The 12,975-nt window shown below is 35.6% G+C and overlaps 2 protein-coding genes and 1 long non-coding RNA gene across 4 annotated transcripts; 2 read left to right on the plus strand and 1 right to left on the minus strand.

The window, feature by feature from the left end:
- Positions 1-253: 253 nt before the first annotated feature.
- On the plus strand, positions 254-7,614 carry TCP-1 (T-complex protein 1 alpha subunit). 2 transcript variants are annotated; one of them, XM_088813501.1, is made up of 18 exons: positions 266-721; positions 900-964; positions 1,944-2,033; positions 2,125-2,211; positions 2,319-2,378; positions 2,543-2,593; positions 3,070-3,165; positions 3,553-3,618; positions 3,966-4,183; positions 4,578-4,674; positions 4,871-4,957; positions 5,505-5,639; positions 5,861-5,965; positions 6,120-6,248; positions 6,320-6,423; positions 6,956-7,046; positions 7,140-7,245; positions 7,346-7,614. In XM_088813501.1, the coding sequence occupies exons 1-17, from the start codon at positions 649-651 to the stop codon at positions 7,221-7,223; spliced, it is 1,638 nt and encodes a 545-aa protein (XP_088669627.1). In that variant the 5' UTR covers positions 266-648; the 3' UTR covers positions 7,224-7,245; positions 7,346-7,614. The 2 variants fall into 2 exon arrangements, with proteins under 2 accessions (XP_012843552.1, XP_088669627.1); XM_012988098.2 differs by having other exon boundaries at positions 254-721; positions 7,140-7,614.
- A 2,939-nt stretch (positions 7,615-10,553) lies between these two features.
- LOC148772472 (uncharacterized) lies at positions 10,554-11,118 on the minus strand. Its single transcript, XR_016029659.1, has 2 exons — positions 10,978-11,118; positions 10,554-10,886 (listed from the first exon to the last, which is right to left on the minus strand). It is a non-coding gene; the product is annotated as an uncharacterized LOC148772472 (long non-coding RNA).
- Positions 10,691-11,697, plus strand: LOC105964018 (GATA transcription factor 4). Its single transcript, XM_012988515.2, has 2 exons — positions 10,691-10,888; positions 11,017-11,697. Exons 1-2 carry the CDS (start codon positions 10,691-10,693, stop codon positions 11,536-11,538), a joined length of 720 nt encoding a protein of 239 aa, XP_012843969.2. The 3' UTR covers positions 11,539-11,697.
- The last annotated feature ends 1,278 nt before the right edge of the window (positions 11,698-12,975 follow it).

Consider the following 12,975-nt stretch of genomic DNA (forward strand, 5'->3'; position numbering starts at 1 on the left):
ATATATTTAATCCAAAAAAAACACATCTTATGATCATCTTGTTCGAAATGTGGAGCTCCAATGAGATAAAAGTTAAAACAAGTATTGCGAATATTCCATATAAACTAGAAGATTCCACTGATGGACGTGTAAGAAGATTTATAGTTTAGGGGTGGTTGTAATTACCCAAACATGAGGAGTTTTTTTGTAATTTGACCATCAATCAGGGGTTTGGTTGTTATTTAGCCTGTATATATATTAAATGGATCACACTAATGGACTATTTGTTTTGGATTCATTACAAGTTCAAAGTGGAGAAGGGAATATTATACAGAAAGATTCGGTTTGAAAGCCCAGCCCAATTCCTACTCACAGCAACGCAAATACGACGTCGTAACATTTCAAAAATTTCGCTCAAACCCTCCTAAACACACTCACAAGGTTTCTCCACTCTCCAAACCCTGAAAATTGAACTCTCTAGAGGAAGAGAGAGAGAGAGAGAGATACACACTCGAGCCGAGCCGTATTCAAGCCACTTCAAATCTCTCACTTCACCGCATCTCATCGCTATAACCGCCAGCCGGAGCTCCCGCCGGAGCCTGGAGATTCCGATCCGATCTAGGGTTTCTGTTTGCTTAGCCATTTCCTCTTTTTTTAGATTAGTTTATTATGTCGTTTACGGGACAGTCGCCTGATATTGCCGGCGAACGGCAATCTGGCCAGGATGTGCGCACTCAAAACGGTACCATTTTTATTTTATTTTTTCCTTCAAATTATAATTTATTATATTTGTGTTTTTGTATATTAGTTGCTTCTAACGCGTTGTGTTCTTAACTTTTACTCTGTGGATAATGTGCGCGTGATAAAGTTATTGATTTTGTGTGTTTGTGTGTGTGTGCGTGTGTGTTGGAAATGTGCAGTGGTTGCGTGTCAAGCGATTGCAAACATTGTCAAGTCTTCCCTTGGTCCTGTTGGCCTCGACAAGGTACTTCTCGCTTTCATTTCTCCTTCTTCTTTTTTCCACGCAGAAGCGCGTTTATGTTGAAGCTGAATAGGACAATCATTTCAGTATGGAGAGTAGTGGGAGTTGGAACAACATGGGCTGAGATGGATATGTAGTCTATTTTTTTAATTATTTTTTGCACAACTGTGTTCCTGCTGCTGATATTCATCAAATGCACATAGTTGTAGCACAGTTGAAATGTAAAAGATGCACATTGCAAAATCTTTTTAAACGATTTTCAAGATCTTTTATAGACAAGTGTGGTTTTAGCAGGTATGCAAGTGGAAATTAATCTTGAAGGATTAAGTGAATACGAATTTGCTAGTATCCTTTTCTTTTGTTTTATAAAAATGTCACCAAGAGTTCAATGTTCGGGGAATAGTGTTTTGAATATTGCTAGATTGGGTTACTGCTTATATTAGCATTAGCAACATATCTGGTCATACATTGGCTAAAGCTGGTACAGGAGAAAAGAATCATATACATCCAAATCCTATCTTTTTTTTTACATTATGAGGGGCAATAGCTCTGGATTTGCTTTCATTTATATGGAGATTCCATTAAATAGAAATATATGCTTATTCATATGAAACATTTTCCTTGGTATCTTGTTTTGCTCATTTTACGTTGTTCTTTGTTCTTACATTGAAATGATAGATTGATCAGGATTTTGTGCTATTTGATAGTGCTATTACCTATGAGAGGAAAAACTAGTGATTGAGTTACTCTTGCTTGGTTTTTTTACTAATTAATTTTAGCGAGTAACTGTCAGCAAGAAATGTGGCATAACTTGCCTTTTGTGATGTTCGTAGTACTTGACGGTTTATTTTTACAGTCTAGCTTGTTGGACCAAAATGAGAGGGTTAGTAGAGTGTGTCCTTTAAATATGTATTTGAATAGTTCTGTTGGACTTGAAATATTTGACAATTAACTTTTCTCATGTACGTTTGGCACTTAACAGATGCTTGTGGACGATATTGGTGATGTGACAATCACTAACGATGGTGCCACTATACTGAAGATGCTCGAGGTTGAGCATCCTGCTGCCAAGGTGAGGGATCAATTTCTTTTTTCCCCGAAAGTTTTCAAATCTAGTATTTTCAACAATATGCATCTTATATCTGTTGACTTCTTGCTTTCAGGTTCTTGTTGAGTTGGCAGAACTACAAGACCGAGAAGTTGGAGATGGGACAACTTCTGTTGTAATAATAGCTGCTGAATTGCTGAAGGTAGTATTTCCAATTTGTGTCAAGATGATGACATGTTGCCTAAATTTTGGTACTCTAGGTTGCATTCATTATGAACAATATAACTAATTTGGAATTTGTTTTTACAGAGAGCCAATGATTTAGTGAGAAATAAGATTCATCCAACATCAATAATCAGTGGTTACAGAGTGAGCATCTAACTTTTTTGCAACACCCCCCCCCCCCCCCCCCCCCCCCCCACACACACACACACACAAAAAGACTCGTGCAGATGTAGTTTCTTTCTCAATTATAGATCAATCTATTATGCATGTTTATGCTGTGAGTTTGATTGCATAATTCTGTTGTCCAGCTTGCTATGAGGGAAGCATGCAAATATGTTGATGAAAAACTTGCTGTAAAGGTAACACTTTTATTTGAGTTGATTGCTTAAGAAATGTGAAGGCTTCCATTTGCTATGGGTGTTGTAAGGCACAAAGATGTGCAAAATATTAAGATTCCTATTGTAATTTGTGTGCGCTTAAATTGATGTGCAAAAGTTTGAACCCCTAAAAATGTGTTATATTTTGTGATTTGGCACATGGGAAGGAAGATATTCTCTCTTTGGTACTCTTCGCTCTAAAATCTTCATTTCTTGCCTCTTCCAAATATTTGTCTGTTTGCGTTTTTCCTTGCATAAAAGAAAATAAAGTAGAATGACAAAATTCAGTTCTTAGATGAAGTGATCATTCTAATGTTTAAGTTTTTAGACATTGATATGATGATATTTTGATACTATATTCCACAACGTAGTATGCTGCTACTGCACGTTGTTATCCTGTTGATAATATATAATTGATTGGTGTTTGGAGCTGACATTCTTTTCGCAATTGTGTTTAGGTTGAGAAACTTGGTAAAGATTCTCTTGTGAATTGTGCCAAGACCAGCATGTCCTCAAAGTTGATAGGTGGTGATAGTGACTTTTTCGCGAATCTGGTAAGTTGAGGAATCAATGAACCATGAATCTACAACTGCCATGGATGTATAATTGATTAAATTAGCAGATTGAATTTTACTCCAATGCATAGCATTTTAATGATTCATTTTTTCTTGTAGTTTTATAGTATTTTAAAATGCCTATTGGAAAATACTGAGCATAGCCTTCCATCAGCTTTTTGCCTTGAAGAAAACTTATCTTGCTATTTTTGTTGTAAATTTTGTGATCTACAATGAATCTTTTCTGACTTATGTCACTTCTCTGTCTCTGGTTAATAACAATCCGGGGTTATGCCTATTCTGTATGATTTTTTATTTTATTTTTTATGTACCCTTGTTGGAATTGATCTTATTATCTGAAATCTCTTAATTATATTAATCTTTTAGGTCGTGGAAGCTGTACAAGCAATAAAGATGACAAATGTAAGAGGCGAAGTCAGATATCCAATTAAGGTTGGTTGTGTACAATTTCGCAATTCATATTGTTGCTTATTGATGTTGCCTCTCTCCTAGAAATTTTTTCAATGGCCCCAATTCTTTTATGGGTGAGATTTATATAGGATTGAAAATTCACTTAAGTTCTGTTGCATTTCTTGTTCTGAAAAACTACTTGTTTGTTGTCTTCTTCGGTGATAGGGTCATAGTATGGTAAGTAACCCAAAAGATGGGCCTGGAACTTGCAGATTTTAGTAACTAAAATTAGAGCTGAGAACTGAGTATTAATAGATAAATTCTGCCCAAAGTATTACTTAAGCTTTCATCTGGAAGAGAGAAGTTCTAATGGTCTTCTTTGTTCTCAGGGAATCAATATTCTTAAAGCCCATGGGAAAAGTGCTAGAGATAGCTATCTGCTCAAAGGTTATGCTCTGAACACAGGACGTGCTGCACAGGGAATGCCCTTGAGGGTTTCACCTGCCAGAATTGCTTGCCTCGATTTTAATCTTCAAAAGACTAAAATGCAAATGGGTGTCCAAGTTTTAGTCAATGACCCCCGGGAGTTGGAAAAGATTCGTCAGAGGTGATTATTTCTATTCATTGTACACAATCTGCTACTAGGAGAAGACAGATATTACTTTAGTGGGTCCTATGTTGCACATTTTGTTCACTTGTTTCGCTGTTAGTTTCATGTGCATGTGTCGGCGTGTAATCGAGCTTGAGCTCCAGTCGAGGTTGACTCATTTGGTGAGCTTGAGCTCCAGTACATTTTGTTGAGCTCAAGCTTATACCAAAGACTCGAGTTTAAGCTTGAAATGATTTTTTCACTTGCACCCAATTGTTGGTTAAGAATTTTCGAGAATGCTTTGGAAAGCTGCACTCCAGTTTATGAATAATTATTAGACTATAAATTTCCTCGGGCTTTTAGATGATGGCTTCACCTATGTTTTATGATAAATGCAACTCCGATCTTGCAGGGAAGCTGACACGACAAAAGAACGAATTGAGAAGATTCTTAAGGCAGGAGCAAATGTGATTTTAACTACAAAAGGAATCGATGATATGGCACTTAAGGCAAGAATTTTTTTTTCAAAATTGATTGCTCAAGGTTTTGAAGCCCATGTAAACCAGTGAATTGCTAGCTTGTTAGCTTAATTACTGCTTTTATTAGGCTTGGTGTTTTTATATATCATGCTTTCTCACCAACCTGCAATACTGTTTACCACATTCTGGTATGGAGGCTTTGTTAACATGTCTTAAACTGTTTCAGTACTTTGTGGAAGCTGGTGCAATAGCTGTGAGACGTGTCCGGAAGGATGACCTACGCCATGTTGCGAAAGCAACTGGTGCAACTGCGGTACTTTCTCTTGCTTTAAAATGACATGGCTGACATAAACATGATTTCTCTCTATCTTGCCTTAACTTCAAGACTTCAAAAAATTGTATATATTCTACGATAAATGAGTTTGGGCTGAATGTGACAACACTTAGATGAAATCATGGATATTTTTGAATAATTAGATTGTTAGAGAAGAAATATCAAGAAGATGACCAATTAAACAGTGTTAATAATTCATCAGCATCTATAGAAGCTTATGGTTTTGGTTCTTAATTGATGTAAATAAAGTTATCTTACTACTTCCTGTAATCTGTATGACTCCTTTTTTATTTGTGTAAATGGTTTGAAGTTTCTACTTGATGTAGCGCCTAGAGTTTGCCTTCACTTCCAGTGATCTGCCAAATGAACCAAATGGAAGAAATATTTAAGTGAATGCATTTGATTACCATTCAATAGTTTCTGTGATAATTTAGTGGTAACAATTGTAGATTAGGAGTGGTGAAAATAGTTTTGACAGCTTAATATTCGGTAAATAATTCTAGTCTTAATTATGGCTTCTTTGCAGGTCTCAACTTTTGCAGATATGGAAGGGGAAGAAACATTTGATTCAACTTTTCTAGGATATGCTGATGAAGTAGTGGAGGAACGTATTGCTGATGATGATGTGATTATGATAAAAGGGACCAAAACCTCAAGTGCGGTACGATTACTCATTTGAAATACTCTGTTCTTTAGCCTTGTTGAAATGCTTCTTTAGTTACTTGTGATTCTTCGGCATACCCTATTGACCTGTTATGGCCCCTACAGCCACCTTTTTCAATTTTATTTCTTTTATTTGAAGGAAGGCTACATTATGAAATGAAGACAGTTTACTATATTTGTACTTCCCAAGCAGCAAATTTATGTTTGATTTTTTTTCAGGTTTCTTTAATACTCAGAGGTGCCAACGACTACATGCTTGATGAGATGGACAGGGCTTTGCATGATGCTCTATGCATTGTCAAAAGAACTCTGGAATCTAATACAGTAAGCACCTTGACCCGATTTAACAAGAAAGCTTTAATTTCTTTACAAACTGGTAGATTCTGGGAAATGCCAATATTTCTAGTCTCGTAAGAGGAACAGTAACTGTATTTTCTGTCCGTTTGACTCATTTTTTTGCATCTGTACCGAAATATAGGTTGTTGCTGGTGGAGGTGCAGTTGAGGCTGCCCTATCTGTATATCTGGAGAATCTGGCTACTACCTTAGGATCAAGGGAACAGCTGGCCATTGCGGAATTTGCTGAATCTTTGCTGATTATACCGAAGGTCCTCCATCACTAATTGACCCCATATCTTTCCTTTGCTACTCCAATGGCTAATTTATAGTGTCTTTTCAGGTGCTTGCTGTCAATGCTGCTAAAGATGCAACTGAATTGGTTGCTAAACTACGAGCTTACCACCACACTGCACAAACTAAGGCAGATAAAAAGCATCTCTCAAGGTACAAAAAACATGTTATTTAACGCTTGGATAGTATTCCTTTTTTGAGGTATCTCTAATAACATAATAAAGTTCTCTTGGATTTCTTTTGATATCTTTAAACTAACAGCTTGATGATCAATGAAATTCCGGATTTAACTGAACCTATCATCATATCATAAATTCCGAATTTTAACTGCAAGTAGATGTATTTTTAATTTATGATTAAAGCTTACTGTGCTTCATGGCTCTCCTAACCTAGATATCGATCAAAAAGCTTAGGCCTTGTTTGGGAATTGGGATTAGGCTTGACATAAAATATAATCATTTTTTGTCAAATGTTTGGGATTTAGGTTTCAAGAAATGAGGATTGTATAAATTCCACATCCTAAATATAAGATAATCACATATTACATTATCACGGATAATGTTACATATACAATCAATCTTATTAATCCATCAACATTCTCAAATGAGGGTACTGTCATCCTACTTGAAAAATGAATTAATGGTAATTAAAACGCTGTCTGATCCGACACTCTCTATTACTGCAGCATGGGTCTGGACTTGTTGAAGGGTACTGTTCGCAACAACTTGGAAGCAGGAGTCATCGAACCTGCAATGAGCAAAGTGAAGATAATTCAGGTTTGCTAAAACTCGATTAACCTATAATTAGTTAAAGAATTCTAATGCAATCTATTAATATTGTTTTTCCCCCCTTATCCCTCTTTTTGTCAGTTTGCTACTGAAGCGGCAATTACTATTCTTCGAATTGACGACATGATCAAGCTTGTCAAAGATGATGGTCAAGGCGAGGATTGAGTTTTGATTTGAAGTCTTGTTTGTAAGTGATCATGACTTTTGATCGACGACTTTTTTTGGGATTGTGGTTTATGTTCTTTCAGTACTTGTTTTCTGTGTGTTTGAATCGAAGCTCGTTTTAGGCTGGAGGAAAGTTTTGTTGCTTATGGAAGAACCTACGCATATCAATTAACGGGATGGAAATTAGGAACTGGTTCTCTAGTGGTAAAATTTGGATGAATTAAATATTTATTTGCAGAAAGCTCAACTAGTTGGTCGCTTATTCGTGTTTTTCTTTGTGTTCCTTTTTTGTTTTATTGGCTATAACTTTTAGTTATATGTAATATGATAGATGTTTTGGTGAAAATTTTGGTTATTCTGAATTCATATAATTATTTGGGTTTTGTGGCAATCAACACAGTTAAATTTGTAGTTCTATATATTGGGTAAAAATCTACTATTCACCCACACAAAATAGTTTGTTTGCACCACATATGCATTTAGTGGGAAATTCTATGCTACACACACAGAGTAATCGTTAACCGTAAATGTATACATAATCACACGCATCCTCATTTGTATGTGTTCTTAGTAGGTGATTATTTAACATCACTTACATTAACAAATATCTGGTGTAGCATACAATTTTCCTGCATTTAGTGTACATCTTACACTTAATCACTTAATTCATATATTGCTTCTATGTAAGTCTAAAATTAGAGAAAAATTGGAAAATAAATTCACAATACAGAGAGAGAGAGAGAGAGAGAGAGAGAGAGAGAAGCTGTAGCGTCCAAGGGACGATGCATTTGGATTTGGGCATGTTAATAGAACATGATTAATCTGAATATTTAAAATAATGTGTGGTAAATGCCAACATCTTACTTACACTTAGTCTGATGAAGTTAATAAAATAGTGTTAGCATATATACAGCTGGATTTACCATTATATTAACAATCCCCATTAAAACTGTGATCACTGCTTAGTATCATCATCATCAACAATTAATTAATTAATGACGGTCACGTGAAGATGCACGTGCCGAGCAATTTATATGGGGATCAGAAAAGCCACTCTCCCGTCACATGTCCTCATTATTATAATATAATTCAACTATGTATCCTTATTATAAATTATACTGACACTTTGTTTTGGTGACTCACTCTTTTTGTGTTTTCCTCATAATTACAACCGACTCATTTTTATTCTTTCAATAGAAAAATTCAACTATATTCAGCTTGATTTTCTCAAATCATTTTGGATAAACTTTGTTTTCGTGCAATAACTCGTCGTAAAAGAGATATAAATCGCACTCTTGTTTTGTTTCTCTTCCATTTTAACCGCGCTTGTGGATCATCAATTTTTTTTTTCTCATTCTTGACCAATCAGAATCGAACGAGTACTTTTACAATTATGCACATTTTTATAAAAGAATTTTTAAGTCAATTCCAATTTTAGATTCACGTTTCTTTAATTCATATTTATAAAAAATAATGTAGCTAGGTTTAGTTGTGGTAATAATAATAGTAGTACTAGATTGGTGGAAATGGACAAAACCGCAGGCCCAAAACTGTAGGCTATAGGCTTATTTGTGTGTCAATAAGCAATAGAGTGATCTACCAGCCTATCAACGGCAACCACGTGGAGTACTTGTAGTGTGCGAGTACTCTTCTAACTGTACGGACCGTACCTTTTCTCATTTGCGAGAATCTTTTACTATACATACCCCATTTACCCTACCATTATTTTTTTCTTACTCTTTCATCCAACATGTATGTATGCGCATATTACTATGTCATAAAAATGAATTAGGAAATAAATACTAATTATATGTGAACTTGTACTTTTACTAAGATCAAGGACCACCGACAATAGATGCATCTATTTTACGAAATAAAAATAAAATAAAAATAACGAGCAGCATGGCTTAGCATACCCAAACCAAACAACAAAGGTAAAGGGAGAATGAATATGTATATAAATTAAAAGAAAGTCATGGGTACGCTACGCCAAGATAATAATATTTAATTTAAATTCAATAATTCATACGAGGAAAATGTACCGTAAATAACGAAAACAATCACGGCATCGATAATCATTTGCGTTTCCTTTTCAACGTTATGTTACGACTATGTAATTTCAGTATTTTGAAAAAATATATATTTCTCGAAATTATGTAGTATTTATAACATTTCTATAATTGATATTTTAAAAAAGCATTAAAATTTTCTTATTTGATAAATAAATTATTGACAGTTGGCCTGTGTGAATTGTTGTAGTAGAGCCCAGAAAATCACTATAACTATTAAGTTGTGCTGCTCGGATTTGTGTGTATGCCATGTGAACGAAGCATGTGGGTTAATATTAATTAATTAACCAATTATATTATTATTATATATATGTCACAATAATTAGATTGATTAATTATCAGTAGGTGCAAAATTTGTCAGTCGTGCATGTGTAAACTCTACTAAATTATCATGCTAATACAGTTTTTATTTTTATTTTTGTTGCGACGAAATTTGCATCATTCTATATAGATGCATTTGGTAAATAATTGAGTCTGAAATTAGAACACCTGTTACGGATAGTTTGGCGATAGTGCGATAGAGTTCGGAGTAGCTAAGGGTGAAAGTTGGAACACAATTTTCAGTTTTTCGTCGGTTTCGATACGAAAATTTCCAATTTCGGAATAATGCTTTTCATTCTGATTTCCATAATTTTCGATTTTTTTTTGGATTGGAATTGGGATAATATAAAAAATATTTAGATTTTTTGATAAAAAAAGTAGTTTTAGTTTTATGATTTTATGGAAGTGAGTGTTTTTATTTCTGAAAATTTACGAAAGTTTCCAAAACTTATTAAAAATGTTAAAACTCATGTTATTTCCGAAATCTCCATAGCTCTTGGAACTGGAATGAATTTCTAAATTCCGAAAATTTTGGAATTAGTTTCATACTCCCAAAACAACTGAAAATTTTCCTAAAAAAATTAATTTCGATGCATTCCATCCGACTTTTAACCCCTAGGTGGGAGTGATTAATGTCAAGCTAACCTACACAAATATATAGATGAAATTAAGTAGCTTTGGGTTACATGATATTTTCTGAAAAATTAAGTTATTATATACTCCATATACTAGTAATTATTAGTATAATCCAAATTAGAGTAGAGTGTTAAGTCAACCATATGGGAATGGGTAACATGAAATTACCCTAAGCAATAAGATTATTGCATGGTGTAATTGACTCTACCCACGTTCCTTTGCCCCCTCACTTGCCATCATTTATACCTTGCTTTCTACTTCTTCTTTCTTCTTATTTCTTTCTTACTCTCTCTCTCTCCCCTCCTTTCTCTCTCCTTCTTTCTCTCTCTAAATCAACACACACTCACACACTGCTTAAACCTCACTCAAAATACACACACTACACACAGTACTACTGCAGACAAATTCAAAGTACGTACCTTAATTAAATTGGGAATTGACATGGATGTATACGCTGTAGATGATCTGTTAGATTTGCCTAGTGATGATTTCTTCGCTTCTTCCTCCTCCTCCGGCGGCGCCGCCCCCACCGCCGCCGTCTCGGATTACCTCCACCATCACCCATCCACCGCCTATTTTGAACAATATTCCTCTGTTCCTAGCTACTCCACCGATTTCAGCGATGTTCTCTCTGTACCTGTACGTAATCGACTGAAATTGAATAATTCAATTCTGATTTATGTTTAATTTCAGGTTTTAATAATGGATCTGATTGATTTTGAAATTACTGGATTTTTGATTTTTTTTTTGTGTGTGTGTGCGCGTAGACCGAGGACGCGGCGGAGCTGGAGTGGCTATCGACCTATATGGACGACTCGTTCGTCGATTTCCCGGCGGGCGAACCCTCGGCTGCCGCCAGCTTCCAATTGAAATCCGCCGCGGGATTCCACGGCCGCGCTCGGAGCAAACGCTCCCGGCCGTCGTCCGTTGAGATTCCGAGGCCGATTGACGTCGGCGGCGTCAGTGTGAAGAAGGAGGAGGGTAGTTTCGTCAGAAACGGCCGTGGTGCGGAGGACGCGGAGGTGGCGCGTAGGTGCACGCACTGCGCGTCGGAGAAGACGCCTCAGTGGAGGACCGGGCCGCTTGGCCCGAAGACGCTGTGCAACGCTTGCGGCGTGAGGTACAAATCGGGGCGGCTCGTGCCGGAGTACAGGCCGGCGGCGAGCCCGACGTTCGTGCTGACTCAGCACTCCAACTCTCATCGGAAGGTTCTCGAACTACGGCGGCAGAAGGAGATGCTCCTCCAACAGCAGCAAGAGGCGTATGGACGCCATTTCCGCGTGTGCTGACGCCACCGATCAGTGTACTTAATCAGCGGATTTAATTTAATTTAATTTAATTTAATGAAGTTTATTTAAATCTCAAATCTGAAACAACTTTTTTTTTTTTTGTGGTGCTTAATTTTATGATTTTTCTTTCAAATTTTTCTTAGTGCTAAGAAAAATTAATTCCAGAAAATTCCTCTTTTTTTTTTTCATTATATTTCACAGATATTTTTTTAAGATCAAAACAAGTACACATGACTCGATCAATGAGGGAAGCTAAGGATAAGATCATGAATTGCAGGCTGGAATTAATTAATTCAGATCATTTATAACTGTTGAAAAATCAATTATCATTGTAAAATGATCTACTTACATTAGCACTTTGATTTGGTAGTTGTGAATTAATACATGTAAGTGTAAAAATAGAGAGAAAATAATAATAAAAGAGACATTTCGTAGGGAGATAAATTGTTGGAATTATTAGGAGAAGGATTTTTCTTATTAATATAGACATAAATTGGTGCGAAGTTACAAGGAGTTATATCGAATGTTACACACATCATGGGATCGAGATATGGGAAGTTAAAATAGTAATTTAAAATAACCTCTAAAATAACCTCAAGTGGTTAGGTTAGAAAATTCCACATTTCATATTATTTACAACACTCTTCCTTGATAATTCATATAAAATCACTATTGTGTTTTTCCTGTTACCTCATTAAAACATTTCGAGTAACAAATATTAACTGGGATAAAAAATCGATTATGAAAAAGTGTACATCGTAGATACTTTTCAATCAACATACACTGGCTAGTTAAAACATTGGTGTGTAAGAAAACCTCGTGAAAAAAAAAATACTTCGCACATAGGAAAATAGTACAACAGGGCACCTGAGTATCTTCAACATATTGAGTACCTATACAGTATTGAACCACAACTACAAGTCGCTCTCGCCTAATCTATCACCTCATCCCTTGAGTGTTAAATGCGTCCGTTACTACAACAAACTCACTATGATCAACTTTAAATGTAGATGAATTTTGTTGTTATTCCTGAAAAAAATTATGAAATAAAATAGATTTAAAGTAATAAAAAAAAATAGGACAAGAATTGTCGGCCGCAAAGACGACTCACTCACCCAAGTTAGGCGTGAATCGTACTTGTATGCGCCCAACTTGGGCGTGAAATTAAATTTTGCACGAACGTTTTGGTTGTGAGCTCTCTTTTCGAAATTTACAGAACAAAAACAATAATGTTATCTCATCTGATACACTCATTTTCCTCTGTAAATCGCTTCAACAAGATAAGTTTTGAGACATTTTTCGATATAAAAGCTTTAGAAGTTTTTTTTTTTCCTTTCTAGAGAGATGAAGGGTGGATAGAGAGTGAATAATTGGGAAGGGTATTCATAAATATGGATCCGTAATTATCAAGGCCCATGATCTATTTATATTTAGAAT

Source organism: Erythranthe guttata, chromosome 2 (genome assembly GCF_056151865.1).
Source record: "Erythranthe guttata isolate IM_541 chromosome 2, IM_541, whole genome shotgun sequence".
NCBI lineage: Eukaryota > Viridiplantae > Streptophyta > Magnoliopsida > Lamiales > Phrymaceae > Erythranthe > Erythranthe guttata.